Here is a 17,595-nt window from a genome sequence, read left to right as displayed (position 1 = left end):
TGTTTCCAAAAATATAAGACGTTTTTTTGCTTTTAAGTTGATAATTGTAAATTTTTATTTTAAAAGTATAAACAAAAAAATAAGATCTCAAATTATGTTTACGATGTTGCCCATTTGAATATTTTTCATATTTTTGTATAAGAGCTCGAGCAACAATTTACAACAATCATTGCAGTGATATAAAATCTTAATATAAGTCTTTTTTTCATTCAATATATTTTTACATTTTATTTGGTAGAATGTTATTTTATTTAGCATTTAGCAGCAGCGACTATATCAATATAAGCACTGCATATTCGGCAGTAGAACGTGCTATCACTAACCATACAATACAATGTATTGTACGGTTAGTGGTGCTATCAAACAGAAACAGTCTGGCAAAGCAAATTGTAAAATAGTGGCAACGCTTACTGTGACATAGTGGCAACTTGTAAGCTTGCTGTTGTTAACTGTTATTAACATAACAGACGATTCAAAACAGACTATCGGATCTCTCTTACCAACTTACAGGTATTGGCCAATTGCCATCTATCGTCTCAGTCGCACAACTGCTATGTCGAAAAACTGTGGCTGGTAAACACAGCTTTTCGTCGATTTTTAGTAAAAAAAAATTGTCAACCATAAAAAGAGTCATTAGATTTCAAAAGCGGTCAAATATTATTAGTCGTAGTATTAGAATCTCAATCTGTTATCGCAAAATGCCTGCGGTGCGAAAATATCGACGCGAAACAAGTGAAATCAGTTGCTGCCTCAAATACTTGCTCTTCACCAGCAATGTACTCATCTGGATGGCAGCGCTTCTTGTCCTCGCTATTGGCATTTGGGCCTGGACCGAGAAGGATATGTTCCGCAACATTAGCAAACTAACATTCATTGCTTTGGATCCCGCCTTCGTACTCATCATATTGGGCACCATCACATTTATGCTCGGCTTTATGGGCAGTGTGGGAGCGTTGCGTGAAAATACTTGTCTTCTGGGAGCTGTGAGTCGACATGCTTGGTAAACCAGATATATATAATATATGTATATATATTTCATTTACAGTATGCCATATTTTTGAGCGTGCTGCTGCTCAGCGAAATTGGCTTCTGTGGCCTGGCATTTGTGCTCAAGGACAAAGGCTGGGTACGTCAATGATGAATTATAATGAAATTATTAGTATTACTTACCTTTAATTTTTGTAGATTAAAGATCAGGCCACGGAGGGATTGCGCGCCTTTATCAAACATTATCGCGAGGATCCCGATCAACAGAACTTAATTGATTGGATTCAAGAGGATTGGCTGCAATGCTGTGGCATTGATGGACCCAAGGACTGGGATAGCAACAACTATTTTAATTGTTCGTCCATTGCTATTGGCAGTCGAGAGGCCTGCGGTGTCCCCTTCTCCTGCTGTCGCCGTCGACCGCAGGAGGTGATTAAGAACAAGCAATGTGGTTACGATGTACGCAAGGAAGGCTACGTAAGTCACAATTCAGAGAGGAGCTTTAATTGTAGTTCTAACAATTTCCACATATAAATTGATACACATGCAGCCTGTGGATAGGAATATTCATGAGCGTGGATGTTTGCGCGCTGGCGAGGATTGGCTAGAGACGCATTTAATAGGCGTCGCAGCCTCGTGTGTTGCCCTGCTCATTATGCAGGTGCTGTCATCAACTCTAAATTATATTTACCTCAATTTATATTGTGGTTTAAAACCATTTTTTCGTTGATTTTAAATTGAAGTTTCAGTTTTAAAAATGAGCTTGTACCGCATAATAATTATAATATGAAATATTCTAAATCAGCATCAAAAGCTGAGTTGACTTGGCTGTATCCGTCTGTATGTCCGTACTGACACTTAGATCTCATCAACTCTAATAGTTAGGGACAACGGAGAAAGCGGTTCTATCCTAGTTATAACTTCACTTTCAATAGCGGCTAATAGTTTCGAATCATTCGATACGAAATTAAACCTTAACAGTTTAAAGTGTATATTGTCCAATAAGTTGATAAGCTGCCACGAGCTGGCTAAAATTTTTCACAATTTATATAATTGATATTATATTTTTCATTTAAATTTGATTTATTTATTTATATTTCATTTATTTATATTTTCTTTATTATTTTTGTATTTTTTTTTTGCGTTGCTTATGTTTTCCCATTTTTTTTTTAAATACAGAATGGAGAGCTATCAAAGATCATTTATGAAAAAGGCTGCGTTCAGGCTGGCGAAGAGTGGATCGAGCATAATTTAATTATAATTTCAACGGCCGCCATTGGTGTTATGTTTTTCCAGGTCTCAGTTTTGTTTCACTATTTTCTTTAATTTTTTTTTTGTTTATTTTTCTTTATATCCATTCATTGAATAGAATTGCAATACTAATTTATATCGTATTCTTACAGATCCTCGGCATTTGCTTTGCGCAGAATTTACGTGCCGATATCTATACGCAAAAATCGAAATGGCACTGACAAATGGCTCACGCTGCCCCCACAGCACTTTAGAAAGAGTTATTAAGGTAATTAGAGATTTAACGCGCTGGAGAATTGAGATAAGGTAAGAAGAACACCAGCAACAATAGGACAACAACTAGAACAACTATAACAATGGATCTACGCTTCGGTTAGTACACTATACACTATATACTATACACTATAAATACCTAAACTAAATGTGTGTCTACTAAGAGAAAAAACAAACGAAATAACGCATTCCGTCTCCATGGACATTGACTAAAAACTATTAACTAGGTTGCCAAATTTTTTTGCTGTTTTACGTAGGCTTCTCTTTAAATCTAAAACAAAATCAAACAAAGACGAGGAAAAAAGAAAACGACAATTTGCATACATTTTCTATACATTTTTACACAACGTGAAAACAGAATGATGGAGAAAAAAATAACAAAAAAAAAAGAGGATAAAATTACTCGAAATGCAGCTGTGATATATTTTTAATGAATGTATAGAAAAGAGACAACCCAAAATGCATATGCAAATAAATTTTCACACACAATAAATAAAAGTAAATTTAAAGAAAAACAAAATCAACAAAAGCAACTGACTTCGGGTTACCGAAGATTTAATATCCTTGCAGTTCTTTAAATTTTATCTACTGACTACTTGAGTGAAATAATATAATAACCGGTTAATTTTGAATTTTTCATTCGTCTTTTAATTAATGACCTGACTAGAATTCAATATGGGACATTATATTTTGGCAATGTTATTCATTACTTCAGAGGTAAAAGAGAAAAATCAAATGCTCAATTGCAAGGGTATTAATTTCAAAATAATTCTTACAAAACTCTTCCTAATGTAAGCAGCAAAATCTATTACTACAAAAACCTACAACAATTTGATATTAATTGCAGTATTTTTGTAACAATAATAATTAAAAGATGAAGGCAACAAATATTTTTGTGTGGGGGCACAAAAAAAAATATACAGATTGTTTTTCGACGAGCTTAAATGAAAATGCGTGGTATGTGAAAAGATATTAGCACATACTATATACATATATATTTTTGCGAACTAATTTAGTTTATGATTTATAATTTACATTATTTCCAAGGGGCCGCACGTCTAACCTTCGATTATTATTGTATAATCTTATACATAACGACTTGCAACTAATTACGTGAGTTGGGTACGCAATGGGTTTTTACAAAAGACTGCTGTCGAATTAGTCGAAAGATATTTGGAATATAATATTTGAAATTATATCTATAAGAGGTTCGATGCAGCTAATATAAGTGCTTAGTATATTATTAAATATGAGGTCTATTGAAAAGGGTTGTAAAACGATACAAAACAAATCAATCTATTTGCTATACACACACACACACACACACACACTTACTATTACTAAGTGAATGAACTCAGAACAAGTAGGTGAAATAATTACGAGTATACGTCTGAGTTGTAATAGAATCAGTGAACAACTGTTAGTTTTTTCTTCCTATGAAACACACACTGCCCAATAAGAGATCCTTATTTTAATAATAGATCTACTCAAATTTCGGAGCATTTTTATCTAATAAAAAACATTTTTTGAAATACTCCTCTTGAGAAACTCATAAATTGTAAAATTCACAATAAAATATATAGATTGAATATTTTGACTGCAAAATTTACTTTGCAAGAAATCTGAATCTCCATTTGCCAATGAACAAAAACAGAAAAACAAAAATTTATTTACAATTTAAGGCCAAGTGAATTTGATTTGTGCAATAAAAGTGAAAACAATGGCTGAAAATTAAAAAAAAAAGGAAAAACGCTACCGAATACCGAGAAAGTCAATTGTAAACGAGCTAAATTTATTATTAGAATTGCTAAATGATAAATTGTAAACACAATACCAGTCAGTAAATGAAATTAACAATTTTAATTAGTTAAGAAATGTTTATTGTAAAATGTATTAACAGCTACGATTAGCTTGTCATGGTTGTTGTTGCGACAGCAAAATCAAAAAAACTGCTTCTAATTAAATAAAGAAACGCTTGTAAATTATAAATGTAAACCGACTTTTCAGTAATCTGTTGTGCCTTACTGGGAAAGAGAATTAAATATTTCATTTGAATTTTAGATTTTTCCATGTAAGTACATATGTTTATAATATTAAAGGGATGAAGATGTTATTCACCGAAGGAGTCGGAGTAGGAATAAGTAAAGCTCTGAATTCGAACAATTATTGTTGCAATAATTATAGTAACATTTTCCATTTTGTAAGCAGTGAAGTCTATTACAACAGAACTAACAATAATTGATATTAATTGCTGAATTTATGTGAGAAAAAAAAAGTTAAAAGAATTAATCGAAAGATATTTGAAATATTAGAAATGTATAAGAGGTTTGGTCGAATATCATTTTAGTTGCATGATCATAAGATTCTCGTTTGCTTCATCCGCAATAAGTTGGAGGATTATCTTAGTTATATTGCAATCTAACTGGCTTTTATTTATTGTAAATGACTAACAACATTATTTCAGATTTTTAGATTTAATAAACGAATATGCATCTACATCAAATTTAATAACAAACAATTAAAAACAATGAGATGATTATTTCAATTGACCAATTTGAGTATCTTTTTAATATGTTGCATATTTCTATTTGGGCATTTGTTAATCGACCAGTAAATATTTGATTTGGATCAACTTCCATTTGCTTCATTTATTAAGCAACACGTGTGTAAATATGAAATTATGATTGCAGTCAGAACTGTGAGCATTGTCAATAAATCTTTGAATATTTTATGTGTGCCGAGTTGCAGTTGCTAAAAATACGAAACGTGCGATTAATTGAATGCCTATTCAAGTGTAAACCATTACGTGTAATATCGATGACGTAGTTTAGACTCAATGCCAAAAAAGTGCCACCACCTGATGTAAATTCATTCATGGAGAATACGCACTTTTCCAATTGCAAAAAAAAAGTATTAAAAATTCTGAAATGTTCATGTAACGCACATATAAAAGGCCTGCAATGAAAAGAACACAACAGTTAAATTTGAGATACGAACGAGATTCGTAAGTGAAACAGATTCAACATTTGTGATATTAGTATGATTGAATTTAACTTTATTTAAATAGAGAAATATGTTTCGCAAATACTTGCAAGAATCTTCTACCTCGACTGAGATGTTGCCATCTCGTGATTCCTTTACGTTTGCCAGTTATTGGCACACTTTGGTTGGCTGGAGATCTCCGGCTACGAATCGGTCAAGTCGCTTGATGTACATAATGTATTCTATAATTGTAACGTCGTTGGGTTTCTATCTGCCATTTGGCATGATAATAAGCTATGTGAGGGAGTTCAATAACTTTACGCCAAGTGAACTAATTGTATCGGTTCAGTTGGTTTTTAATACACCTACCGGATTGATTAAAGGTGCTATCTTTTGTTTTTCTGTATGGCGATTAGAGAAAGCTAAGGCGTTGCTGGACCAATTGGACAAGAGTTGTGTTACCCAAGAGGAGAAGTTGCAAGTGCATCGTTCAACCATACGCTCCAATAGTATTTCCTTCGTCTATATAATCATTTATGTTTTCTATCCACTGACTTCAATTTGCACAGCTATTATCAATGGTGTTGCACCCTGGAATGTCCATAATCCTTTTCTGAACTGGCATGATGGTAAATGGCAGTTGGGGCTAACCGTTGTAATTGAATATTTTGTGGTCTCCATCATTACCTACTATCATCTTGCGATCGATATGTGCCCGACTCTATTTGGTATGAATATTCGGCTTCACTTGAATCTATTGAATCAGCGTATTCAGAAATTGAGAACGGATGACACGGAATCCGAAGATAAGGACTACGAAAAACTCGTTGGCTGCATCACTGACCATAAGATTATACTAAAGTGAGTGATAAATCTGATTTGCGATCGTAATTAATTGGTGTACTTATAGGTATTGCAACGTCTTGAGACCTCTCATTTCGCGTTTTATCTTTGTTCAGTTTATTATGGTTGGCATAATATGTGGTCTTTGTTTAACGAATTTAATCTTTTTCGCCGACTTGTCTACTATATCCTATATTTTTGGTTGTATTTTTCAAACACTTCCCTTTTGTTACATCTGCAACTTGTTGGATGACGATGTAAACGATCTGACTTTGAGTATATTCCAAACAAATTGGTTTGGTTGTTCCCGTCGTTATAAGTCCTCTCTGCTGTACTTCATGCACCAGGCTCAGCTACCAATTCATTTTACAGGTGGCACCATTTTTGATATATCTTTGGCCACTAAAATAAGCGTACGTATTTTAAAATATAGTTGATTCGATATTTATATATACTTATTTCATAATGTTTACTTCATTTATTAAAGCTGGCGAAATTTGCATTCTCGGTGGTTACAATAGTACAACAATTCAATCTGGTTGAGAAATTGCAAAAAAAATGAGTATGTTTGTTATCTTATAAATATACAGAAGACACAAATAACATTTTAAAAAGCACACAGTAAAAATAATCTGCTATAAATTATCCAAGTTCAATATAATGCGATGTCCGAATTTGGCTAATCTCGCTTTTTCAGAATAGTTGTTTTTGATACCCGTGAAACACAATTATAAATATGCTTGTTAGCATATAAATATACTGAATATGCTTGTTAACACATAAATATACTAATAGTCACAGTTTAAAAAGCACATAGTAAAAATAATGTGCTATAAATTACCCGAGTTTAATATAATGCGTTTAATATAAAATGTCCGAATTTGGCTAATATCGCTTTTTCAGAATAGTTGTTTTTGATACCCGTGAAACTTACAATAAAATAAAGAGAATTTATAATTTTACTCAAAATTCCAATGAAAAAAAGAAAAATATTCAAAATCATGAGATTTTGGCGAATGGCTGAAATTTTAATAATCTAAATCGAATACAGAAAGAGTGAATCATAAATGAGCTAAATTATATAAGTGCAAATTAATATACTATAAAAATAATACCGATCAGTAAATAAAATTACCAATTTTAATTAGTTAAGAAATATTTATTGCAAAATGTATTAAAAGCTAAGATTAATTTGCAACAGCAAAATTCAAATATTGTTTCGAATTAAATAAACAAACGCTTGCAAACTATAAATCTAAGTCGACTTTTTAGTGATCTGCGGTGCCTCGCTGGATTCACCATCCAGCTGAGCCACTGCATCAAATTGCACCGCCGGCAGCTCCGATCCATTGACGGTCTTATTGCATCGCTGATACTCCAAAAGAACCAACGAATTCTCACCCACTTTCAGGAGTTCATTGGGCACATAGAGTGTAATTTGTGGACCTCCCAGGGGCCAATAGCGTCCCAGATTAAAGCCATTTACATAGGCAACACCTTTGCCCCAGCCAGCCATGTTGAGATAAGTGTCTCCTACTTCCTGAACCGAAAAACTTCCTGTATACGCAATGGGACCAGTGCGCAACAAACGCTGCTCGGCAACTTTGGGATCAAGAGCAACGTCAGCACGCTTCGCAAGCCAGGCTGCGATGGTAGCTTCCTCTAGAGGAAACGCTGTGGTCGTCCAGTTCTCTAGGGGAAAGTCGCCACCATTGTGCAACTGCATTGTTATCTGGCCAAAGATACCTTTGGTGTCGTTGGCACGATCGTAGTTGATGCGTCCCTGGTTCTCGACCAAAAGCTGCAGCGTGCTGCCCCAGCCCTTGCTCAAGGGCAGCTGATAGATACGCGCCTCCCTAGACAGTGTGCCCACCAATTGACGATCGACGAAGACATGAGCGCGATCGCGTAAATCTTCCACCTTTAAGAGTGTTGGGTCCAGATCCATGTCGGGCAGCGTTGTCTCGTACAACAAGAGTCCAGAGTATTGATCGACTTCCTCAAAGGATTTGGGTTTCTCTGCGATGACAGGTGTGCCCTTGGACAGCGCAGCACGTCCCTCAAGCGAGAGCAGCTCCAAGGCAGGCGTCAACTCCACTTTGCCATAAGCCAAGCGCTTGGCCGGTTCAAGAGTTATCTGTGGTAATTCCAGCACCTCGCCAATCACCTGCTTGACCAGCTCATACTTTGTGGTCACGCCACCCGCTTCATCCATCACGGCATCGTAGTCATAGCTGGTTATATCCGCCGCATAGCCAATGCCACCATCCAGATCGTAGTTGGCACCGGCCGTGAAGCCGAAATTGGTGCCGCCAAAGAACATGTAGAGATTAACGCTGGCATTGTAGCTAAGTATTGTTCTGAAAGCATTTAAGAGAGGGAATTTTGTTGAATTCAATTATAACACTCTTTGTAATACACACTTTAGGGCATCGGCCACTTCTTGGCCATCGCGTCGCTGATTCGTCTCCTGCCAGTGTGTTAACCAGCCGGGATAAAACTCTGAGTTGACCAGCGGACCAGTTGGCTGCAGTTCGCGTAACATTTTCCAAATGTTTTCGATCTCAAATACTACAGGGTTTTCAATCCATAGTAATCTACATGCAACTTTAGTATATTCTACTTACTGCGATCGATGCCAAAGTCTGTGGTGGCAAACACATTGTCAATCTTGCCGCAGCTCATTCTTTCATTGGGTATATCGACGGTGAAGAGCAAAGCTTTATTATCCACATACTTTTCGGTCTCATCGCGCAACCAATTCAAATAGTCGTGATCACAAGCATAATATGCTGCATATTCATTCTCAACCTGCACCATTATGATCTTGCCACCGTTGCCAATCAGCAAATGCTGCAGCCGTGGCATAAGCTGAGCATACCAAATGCCCACCTCCTTAATGTAATTCGCATCGTTGGTGCGCACTTTAATATCCGGATATTTGGTGAAGAGCCAGTGGGGCAAACCACCCTATGAATTAAATATATTGAACTTCATAAAGGTCATTCAGTTGCCTATTGTTATCAGTGACTTACGTTATCACGCTCTGCGCAAATATATGGGCCGGGGCGAAGTATGATATAAAAGTCTTCCTCTTGCGCAATTTCTAGAAACTTCACCACATCGGCAATGCCCTCCCAGTTGTATTCGCCATCGTGAGGATTGTGCAGCGACCACTCAACATAGCTGATAAAAGGGGGAGTATTAAATTTACATGAATGTATATTAAAATCTTGAATATTTAAGTCAGTCAAAAGATAAAGTGTGTTTACAAGTCGAAAAAAAGCGAAAGCTTTATCGTTTACTCGAGAATGAATTTAATAAATATTTAGAGAACATATCTTGGTAAAAGTACCACCAATATTTTCTAAATTTATGAACTTTTTTTTACACTATCACACTATTTCAGATTGCAATTGCGTCACAAGTTTATTCTTAAGCTCAATTGAAAATTTCTTTTGTTGCCCCGCTTATCAGAAGAGTTTGCTTATTAATAGTTTCCTCATTCAAAGTTCACACAGAGTTTTTCTATAGTCACGTCCTACACTGTACTGAACTGTACTTTATCTCGTATCTTTTTACTCACGTATCCAAGGCATTGAGACCTGATGCTCGCATTGTGCGCAGACGGCTTCGCCAGGCATCGGGCAGGGCACGGAAATAGTGGAATGATCCGGAGACATAGCGAAAAGGTTCTCCATTCAGGAGAAAAGTGTTCGCTGTGTGATCAATGCTAAATGAAGGCGTGTCCTGAAGTTAGCAATTAATACGAGTGTTAATTATTGCATAAACAATACAAGTTTCCAAAAAAGCTCTCACCTCTGTTACGACATCGTCGCTGCTGCTGAGTCCCACGCAGAGGCCAACAGTCAATGCGATCACCAAAATTAAAACACCGCCGCTCATGGCCAATGTTAGTTTGCGAGTGCAGCGAAAGCCGCCGCCGCCGCCAGTTTGAGGCGCGCTGCTCATTGTTAATGCGTATGTGTGCTTTTAAGCTTTCAAGTAAGCTCAGCTTTAAGCTCTTTCGCGTGGCGTAACTTACAACTGATCACCAGCACTGCTCGCAGTCGAATGTCAATGGGATTGCATTGAGTTGGGCAGGCACTTTGATCGCACACTTCATTTGCTTGTTGTTCATATACATACTATTCTGATAAGTCCGCCTGGAGTGGCTGATAAAGCTAATGCCGGGTTTAAGTTGAATGCCTGTGGAATCGTAATTGTTTTTAAACAATCGCTAATATTCCACTAAGCAAGTATGCGCTTATCGCTATTGATTCAAGTAGTTATAAATAATTATGGTTATATCTAATCTATAATCCTTGTAAATGAAATCTGTGATGTTCCAATTGATAATCTTAATCGTGTTTGGTCTTTGGATGACAATAAAAAGTAATTAAGACCTAATTACCGATTGGGGCTTTTCCCATGTTGGACCCATTTATTTTTCAAATCATTATTACAAAAAGAAATTATAAATTATTTAACATAAAATGTTCTTTGCAATAAATGGAAGAGACATGAATGCATAGGAAAGTAAGTCTAACGTATTTGTCTAAATTTAATTTGAGAGTACAACTGATCAGTGGATGTTAAATATTTTTGTCAGTATTGTAGATTTTGCAGATTGCAGATTTTGAAACAATTGTCTATTTTAATGGTTGAAGATTGATTCCTATAAATTATACAAATATACCCTCAGTTATAAGTGTTTTATTTCATTTTGAGATTTGAAAAAAATTTGTAAGTTTTATTATTATTTTCAGTGTTGTCGTTTTTCATTCCCCGATCGTTTTATCAAGCCATTGATTTTTTTTCTGTGAACATTTTAGTCGGGTCTCATCTCAACGTTCGTCCCTTTCTATTTCCATTTTTAATAAAATGTACACAAGTATTGTTTTAATATTTCCTTTATTTCATTATCATAGTTTACTGTACTATCACTTATAAAATTGCAAAAAATTATATCATCCAAGTTCATGGTCGTATAAATGTATGTATAAATGATAAATTTGATTAATTGTATATTGTCCAATCTATAGTTATAATACGTTATTTAGTTGAATATGTGTTAAGTACTAGACTATAAATGCCTTTGGTAGTGTGCTTTAATATTTGTTTTCGTTTTCTTTCATTTTATCAACTCTCTCCGAGAGTCCATAGCTCTACTTTTAGGATAAGGGTATATTTTGATTACTCCACTTTATAGATTGTAAGTGTGAATTTTTTTGGGGGGAAAGACGTGTTATAACAAATTCTAAGTAGTTACTTTGGCTTAACTAAACTTTTAAATAGTTGCGTATAGTTTTGTATCTCATTTATAAATTATTTGAACTGTAACAAAAGTGCTTCTATTTCACATAGGCTGAGGTAGAACCAGCACGAAATTACAGGAAGCTAGATGAATCGTTATGGGATTGAAGAAGACTAGTATACGTAGACGTAGACGTAATTATAGATCGAGTTTTGATTGTGGTAAATATTATGGGTTTGGCTTAGAAAACTAGAGTCCATATAATATCGTTGTGTTGGGTATTTTTTATACAGAATTTAGGCGCTAATGCTGCAGAATTTATCGGCCATCAGAGTGAGCACCTTTTCGAGTTTGCCATGTCGATCCTCTGGCTTCGCCGTGGCTCCCGAGCTGCCCCACAGAAACTTGACGTGAAATTCGGTGCTAAAAAGTAAAGCAACATGTTAAAACAGTTTGGGGATTAAACTTGGCTTATAACTAACCGGAAGGCATCTGCCAGCAATTCATCCAGCCTGGTGCTGGCCTCCTCCAGAATAATCTTGGCATTCTTGCGATACAGATCTAAGTTCTTAAGGAAGCCACGCGATGCATCTAAATGCTGGAAGTTAATGCTCATGCCAAAGTCATCAGCCTTTGACTCCCAGGGCGCAATGCAGGTGTTATAAAGTGCCGGACGCTCATCGATATTGCCATGATTGATAATATCCAGCACGGGTCGATCGATGAGCAGTGCATAGAGCAGCACATGGGGCACTGTTGTGTTGGGAGCCTGCGGATTGGAAGCTTCATTCATGCTGCTCAATGTGGGACGCAGTTTCGCTTCGAATGTGAACGCACTGTCCGTGTACTTTTGGCGCAGAATGTGCCAGGCCTGATCCAGTTTTTGAATCTGCCAAAATAGATATCGTTAATGAAATGTTCGTTAATTAGAAACCACTTTGCTAACCTGCGGCATGCATAGACCCAACATGATGGCACAAAATCCGAATAGATTTCCTAGCGCTGTTTTTGTCTCCACCGCAATTTGTATCCACTTGCTCAGCAGCTCGGCACGATCCAAGTCCGTTTGACATGTGAGTATGGTGACAGCCACCATCAGCTTGATGCACTGCGTGCGCTCGATGATGTCCTCGCGAAACACTTTGCCATGTGGCAGCGTCAGCAACTCCAGGCCCGAGCAGCTCAAGTATGAATCCAGCTCACTGGACGGTTCGTCCAGGAATAGACCGATGTCGATGCGTGTTATGTGCTCGGCCAGTAGCTTAGGTCCCGTCTCTAGCAGCATCATCTTGAAGGTGTTTAGTGCATCGCCGTCTAAAGGTTTGTTCTCTACTGATGGCAGCAGTAAGGTGACAAAATTCTCAAAATCAAATTTGCTGCACTGCAATGCAAAAATAAAGGAAGGTTTAATTGGAGCAGTTGAAAACTTCGCATTAAACTTACCAGCTTGAATTCTTCGATGGGCAGCGAGAAGAGCTGCTCCTCAGCAGCCATAGCATCGAATTCGGTGAAGCTCTTTAGCGTGCCGTTCGAAGCGGAGCTGGTCATGAATCTGGGATTCTTTATGATGACGCCGCCACGTTGCAGACAAATGTCACTCACATCTCCGGGCGCCGAATCGCCCGAACCGTTGCCCGAATCGGAGCCACTGGCTTGATAGGCTAGCACAGCAGCCATTGGCTCCTTGCGTGGCTTGGGCGGTGGACTCGGCGGTCGATCTGGTGTGTCTAGGCTGCAGTTGCGCGCCAAATTGCAGATCCTTGCCGCAGCCTGTTGTCGCAGCGCCTGCGCTGCCGATGTGCTCGGACGTGGCAGCGATTGAGTGCTGAACTTGCTCTCCAGCTGTTGTGGCTGCAACTGCAAATCGCTGGTGGGATTGCAGCGTGCGATAGTCTGAAAGCGTGCCATGCCATGTCCATTGGTTGATTCCCCCTGCTGTTGCTGCTGCTCCTGCTGCTTGTTGATGTTGCTCACAACCATTGCTTGTGCTGGTGTCAAGCTCTGCGAGCGTTGTTGCTTCTTGCATGGCAATCGCGGCGGTGGCACCTCACGTCGCACACGAGGTGGCGAGCAATGTGGACTCGAGGGAGTCGCCGGCTGCTGTTGTGCCGCTCCTGCTGCTTGTGATACTTCACTAGCCACCTGACCAAAGCGAAACACGCCGCCGCCTCCTGTTGTGCTGCCCATCGGTGAGTTCAAGGGACTCAAGCCGCGTAATCCAGCCAGCATTTGTGTGTGCAGCTGATTGCCCACAATCTTGTGGCCATAGAAGGAGAGTGGATATGTGCGATTGCATGGATATTGTATCAATGCACCAGATGCCGCAGAGATCGGCTTGCCCGAACCCACATAAAAAGTGATTAGATCCGGCACAGTGTCAAAGGCGTCCTCCTCAAACTGATACTGAACTCGCTCGTACACAGTCTCAGGTTGTAGCACCAGCTGCAATAAAGAACATTTAAATATAACTGTTTATAGGTAATAATAATATTCAAGTTTGAATATAAACCTCCCTATTCGTACTTTTCATTTCTGCCACATTTAACCTTTTAATATCAAGTCTAAATTCTGCAAAATTCAGAATAATTACCTAACATTTTTAGCAGTTATTCAAATTAGTATTGATTTAAATATTACTTTACTATACTCTTTGATGTTGAAGTTCTGAATCTTTCAGTTTAAATTATTAATGAGGAATGAAATTATTTAATATGCTGCACATATGCATTAAAATCATTTCATTCCCAAATAACTTTTTATAATCAATCTTAAGTACTGAAAGTCTCAATATTAAGTTATTAAAGCTTGTAGTTATTTTTTTAAATTGTATAACAATTATATAAAATAATAATTTAAAATAATAGTAATCGAAATGATGGAGTACTATTTGAAGGATATATTATAAAGAAGTTGGTTATACCATTATATTTTTCATACATTTCTCTCACCTTATTGAGCACAAAATGCAAGACCGCCGCCTTGCTGCGACACGTGAGAACATAGTTATCCGGCTGAGAGGCGCAATCACGAACCAGAAAGTCCCCCTCCCGCTGCACAATCTCTTCGGCACGTTGTCGAGGCAGTGCACCATGGTACCAGGCATGTGAACGCAGTTCCCGAGCATCCAAACTTAGCTCCCATTCGAGGGCCTTCTTCAGTGCGATTGCCTCCTGTTGCTCGTTCGGATTGGGCGAGGAGGCGATGGGGGTGGATGCGTTGCTGCTGTTGCCGTTCTCCATGTCGCCAGCGATGTTGCCCCAATGCGGACTGTTGCACTTGGAGCGTGGTTTCAGTTCCTCGTATCTTAAACGAGAAAAGAGAAAGTGTGAGTTAAGCATTTCCCTTATTATGGGTAATTTATGTTGTGTACATTCGCGTGTACATTGGCCCCGATGGCCGGGCTTTTGTTCAAAAAGGGAAATTTGCTCCCACAATAATTGGTCCTTTGGTATATGTAAAACTTTTGTCTGAAGTTCAAGTGCAAAAAAAATACTATGCAATAGTAAAATATTGTAAATAACGGGCTATAGAATTCATTGATGTATGTTTCTATTTTATGTTTTGTAATACAAAACTAATAAATGCTTCCCTTTCAAATGTAATTTCAGTAAAAAAAATTGTTATCACTCACCTGCAACGCCCATTTTTCTCTAACGTTTTTTCTTTACAGCAAACTTACAGAGGACACGCCCAAGTAGATTGTTACAAAACTTAGTTTAATGTTTAACTTGGCAGTTTTTAAAGTTTTTTGTTTGTATGCATATTGGTCCAAAATACAGTTTCTTAATTTTTTCTAAAAAACTTTAATTTTGAACTGCGTTATCTGCAACTTCGTTGGCTTTCCTTATCGTCAACCTCGCGTCTGCACTCTTTGCCATCCAAATTCGCTCTGTGCTTCGCCCACCCTGGCACAAGTCGAATGTCCTTGTGGGGGTTGTTCGCTTATTCTCAATTTGTTTGTGTTTTGTTTCGCGACTTTTATGCCGCCCGCCTAACGGTGAACGGTTTTTATTATTTTGTTTCCTTTACGGGAAATTCTTGGCGCACATGCGCACACTTTTTGTTATTGAAATATGCTTTCACGTGTGTCCCAACTGAAGTTGTTGCGTGGAGTTTGGGGAGGGCATGTGGATGCTATTGTGGTGGATGGTATCTTATGTCGATAATATCGATAAATAACATATAAGTTGGCGCAACGTTCGTGTTTAATTTATATTTATGTGGTTGAATGACATGTGAAAAAGTAAATTTCAACCAATTTTAGAGTAGTCTTAAAATTTAAAAAAAATATAATAATATTCTACAATATAACTGTTCCAAAATCATGAAATATGACTTTATTTATTTGTTAGAGTAGTTTAAAAAATAAATCAACAACTATAAATAGCTGCAACAATTATTTTACTTATGATATTTAAGAGGAACTAACCACCTTCAAAATTTAGAGCGATATAAATTCATATTTATTGTGGTCGTTCTGTGTTTTGACACCATTTTGTTTCTCATTTTATTATATTTGTTTACCTCACGCTGCTAAGCTAAATACCAAATATATCTTTTCCATATTGTTTATTTATATTTCAATGATAAAGCAATGAGAATTATTTCAAATAGGAGAATGACTAAATCAAATCTAATCTATACTTACATCGTTGCTGGCTCATCAAATGTCAGCTGTTTCAGCACCTTTCCGCTTTTTGTGGTAATAACAGCAGCTCCTCCGCTATCATTGCTTCCACCTATATTATCAATAGTGCTTACATCTTGATAAACCAAGGGACAGGAGCTTTTGCGACGCGGCACTGGCACTGCACAGGGAGCACTTCGCATTGCTGGACAGATAAACCCGCAGTATCTTTAGATTAGGTATTAAGAATAATAGATCGAGTATTGGGGTTACCTTCCAAATTCATTGACTGCCTCCGCTTGGCACGTACACCGAGCAAGCTGTTGAGCATTTTCTGGCGATGGCTCATGCTGCGTATGCCCAAACGCTTCAAGTCCCGATCGGTTATATCGCCGATATCGTGGACTGTGGAGTACATTTGCAGATTCTCCTCATATTGCTGCAGTTCCAGCAGATTCAGCCACTCCGCAATGCTCAGCCTCGAGTTGTGTACAATCATAGCGACATCGTCACGACGTCTGCTCGCATTTGGATAGCGAAAGTTCCACAGGATGCCTGCATTTTAAGCACTATAATTAATTTATGTTTTTTTTTATTTCCTTGAAGACTCACTGCTTCGTCTATTTGTCGCATTGCGCGGCTCCAACGGTCGCGTCTGCACATTGCCCATATTTTCCTGTAATTCTATTTAACTACACTATATAACATAGAACTTCAACTGCGATCGTGCACATATAACACAACTATTCTGGCTGTGTAATTAAGCTGTCACATTGCTGCGCGTTTCATTTACTGAAATTTCAACCGCTCACTGCGCTTATTGCCAACAAACTGAGCAAACGAAGCTCCAGAAAAACAACTGAGTGAAAGTGCATATTTAGATAGTCGCAGCTTGAATACTCTTTACTCTTACTTTGTATATTGTTTTATATAATTTGTATACATGCATTATCAAAAAAAAAATAGCATTGAAATTAAAATCAAAATTAAGTATTTTCGTTTAATAATATTTAAAAAAAATATATATATAACATAAAAAAAAAATTGAAACCAAGCAAATACTCATTCCATTTGAAATTGAAATCAAAATTAAGCATCTTATCACAAAAATTTTTTGATCACTATAGTCAATATCAAACACTAATATTCAAAAAATATTTTACATCCAACAATTTATTCGATATAGTCAATATCAATCACTAATATTCAAACAATATTTTATACCTAACAAATACATTTATTTATTTAATGCATAGTCATTTTAGAGTATTCGTAAAACAATAATATTATTATTATTGTAGTATTGAAGTAGTATTTCAATGTCGAGCGTCAATAATTTGCGCTCACTGTTTGCCTAATTGTCTCTCTCTTTAAT

At 37.2% G+C, this 17,595-nt stretch overlaps 4 protein-coding genes across 8 annotated transcripts; 2 read left to right on the top strand and 2 right to left on the bottom strand.

Annotated features, from left to right (window-relative positions):
• The first annotated feature begins 514 nt into the window (after positions 1-514).
• Positions 515-4,296, top strand: LOC132798416 (tetraspanin-17). 4 transcript variants are annotated; one of them, XM_060810270.1, is made up of 6 exons: positions 516-983; positions 1,046-1,126; positions 1,186-1,464; positions 1,538-1,648; positions 2,167-2,283; positions 2,391-4,296. In XM_060810270.1, exons 1-6 carry the CDS (start codon positions 699-701, stop codon positions 2,457-2,459), a joined length of 942 nt encoding a protein of 313 aa, XP_060666253.1. In that variant the 5' UTR covers positions 516-698; the 3' UTR covers positions 2,460-4,296. The 4 variants fall into 4 exon arrangements, 3 of the variants coding, with proteins under 3 accessions (XP_060666252.1, XP_060666253.1, XP_060666251.1); XR_009633945.1 differs by lacking the exon at positions 1,538-1,648 and having other exon boundaries at positions 523-983; positions 2,391-2,610; positions 2,769-4,296; XM_060810269.1 differs by lacking the exon at positions 2,167-2,283 and having other exon boundaries at positions 515-983.
• A 1,432-nt stretch (positions 4,297-5,728) lies between these two features.
• LOC132785476 (odorant receptor 42b-like) lies at positions 5,729-6,898 on the top strand. The gene is made up of 4 exons (XM_060791597.1): positions 5,729-5,819; positions 5,910-6,354; positions 6,404-6,749; positions 6,824-6,898. The coding sequence occupies exons 1-4, from the start codon at positions 5,729-5,731 to the stop codon at positions 6,896-6,898; spliced, it is 957 nt and encodes a 318-aa protein (XP_060647580.1).
• A 576-nt stretch (positions 6,899-7,474) lies between these two features.
• LOC132798257 (beta-galactosidase) lies at positions 7,475-10,402 on the bottom strand. The gene is made up of 6 exons (XM_060810048.1): positions 10,156-10,402; positions 9,923-10,086; positions 9,372-9,522; positions 8,964-9,306; positions 8,760-8,907; positions 7,475-8,696 (listed from the first exon to the last, which is right to left on the bottom strand). The coding sequence occupies exons 1-6, from the start codon at positions 10,306-10,308 to the stop codon at positions 7,592-7,594; spliced, it is 2,064 nt and encodes a 687-aa protein (XP_060666031.1). The 5' UTR covers positions 10,309-10,402; the 3' UTR covers positions 7,475-7,591.
• Positions 10,403-11,244: 842 nt separating this feature from the next.
• LOC132798207 (breast cancer anti-estrogen resistance protein 3 homolog) lies at positions 11,245-17,036 on the bottom strand. Of its 2 annotated transcripts, XM_060809979.1 has the most exons (8): positions 16,833-17,036; positions 16,494-16,775; positions 16,242-16,425; positions 14,542-14,896; positions 13,037-14,035; positions 12,540-12,974; positions 12,076-12,482; positions 11,245-12,016 (listed from the first exon to the last, which is right to left on the bottom strand). In XM_060809979.1, the coding sequence occupies exons 1-8, from the start codon at positions 16,888-16,890 to the stop codon at positions 11,890-11,892; spliced, it is 2,847 nt and encodes a 948-aa protein (XP_060665962.1). In that variant the 5' UTR covers positions 16,891-17,036; the 3' UTR covers positions 11,245-11,889. The 2 variants fall into 2 exon arrangements, with proteins under 2 accessions (XP_060665962.1, XP_060665964.1); XM_060809981.1 differs by lacking the exons at positions 16,242-16,425; positions 16,494-16,775; positions 16,833-17,036 and adding an exon at positions 15,225-15,528 and having other exon boundaries at positions 11,247-12,016.
• Between the last annotated feature and the right edge of the window lie 559 nt (positions 17,037-17,595).

This window comes from Drosophila nasuta, chromosome 2L (assembly GCF_023558535.2).
Source record: "Drosophila nasuta strain 15112-1781.00 chromosome 2L, ASM2355853v1, whole genome shotgun sequence".
NCBI classification, from domain to species: domain Eukaryota; kingdom Metazoa; phylum Arthropoda; class Insecta; order Diptera; family Drosophilidae; genus Drosophila; species Drosophila nasuta.
This window is presented reverse-complemented; position numbering and strand designations above follow the sequence as displayed.

Coding starts and splice junctions, on each gene's coding strand:
- LOC132798416 (XM_060810270.1), top strand. CDS start 699: ATGCCTGCGGTGCGAAAATATCGACGCGAAACAAGTGAAATCAGTTGC. Junction 984..1,045: donor ATACTTGTCTTCTGGGAGCT/GTGAGTCGACAT, acceptor TTTCATTTACAG/TATGCCATATTTTTGAGCGT. Junction 1,465..1,537: donor ATGTACGCAAGGAAGGCTAC/GTAAGTCACAAT, acceptor ATACACATGCAG/CCTGTGGATAGGAATATTCA.
- LOC132798257 (XM_060810048.1), bottom strand. CDS start 10,308: ATGAGCAGCGCGCCTCAAACTGGCGGCGGCGGCGGCTTTCGCTGCACT. Junction 10,087..10,155: donor GCGACGATGTCGTAACAGAG/GTGAGAGCTTTT, acceptor TGCTAACTTCAG/GACACGCCTTCATTTAGCAT. Junction 9,307..9,371: donor TTTGCGCAGAGCGTGATAAC/GTAAGTCACTGA, acceptor TTTAATTCATAG/GGTGGTTTGCCCCACTGGCT.
- LOC132785476 (XM_060791597.1), top strand. CDS start 5,729: ATGTATTCTATAATTGTAACGTCGTTGGGTTTCTATCTGCCATTTGGC. Junction 5,820..5,909: donor GTTCAATAACTTTACGCCAA/GTGAACTAATTG, acceptor TATGGCGATTAG/AGAAAGCTAAGGCGTTGCTG. Junction 6,750..6,823: donor CTTTGGCCACTAAAATAAGC/GTACGTATTTTA, acceptor CATTTATTAAAG/CTGGCGAAATTTGCATTCTC.
- LOC132798207 (XM_060809979.1), bottom strand. CDS start 16,890: ATGGGCAATGTGCAGACGCGACCGTTGGAGCCGCGCAATGCGACAAAT. Junction 12,975..13,036: donor CCATCGAAGAATTCAAGCTG/GTAAGTTTAATG, acceptor TTTGCATTGCAG/TGCAGCAAATTTGATTTTGA. Junction 12,483..12,539: donor TGGGTCTATGCATGCCGCAG/GTTAGCAAAGTG, acceptor CTATTTTGGCAG/ATTCAAAAACTGGATCAGGC.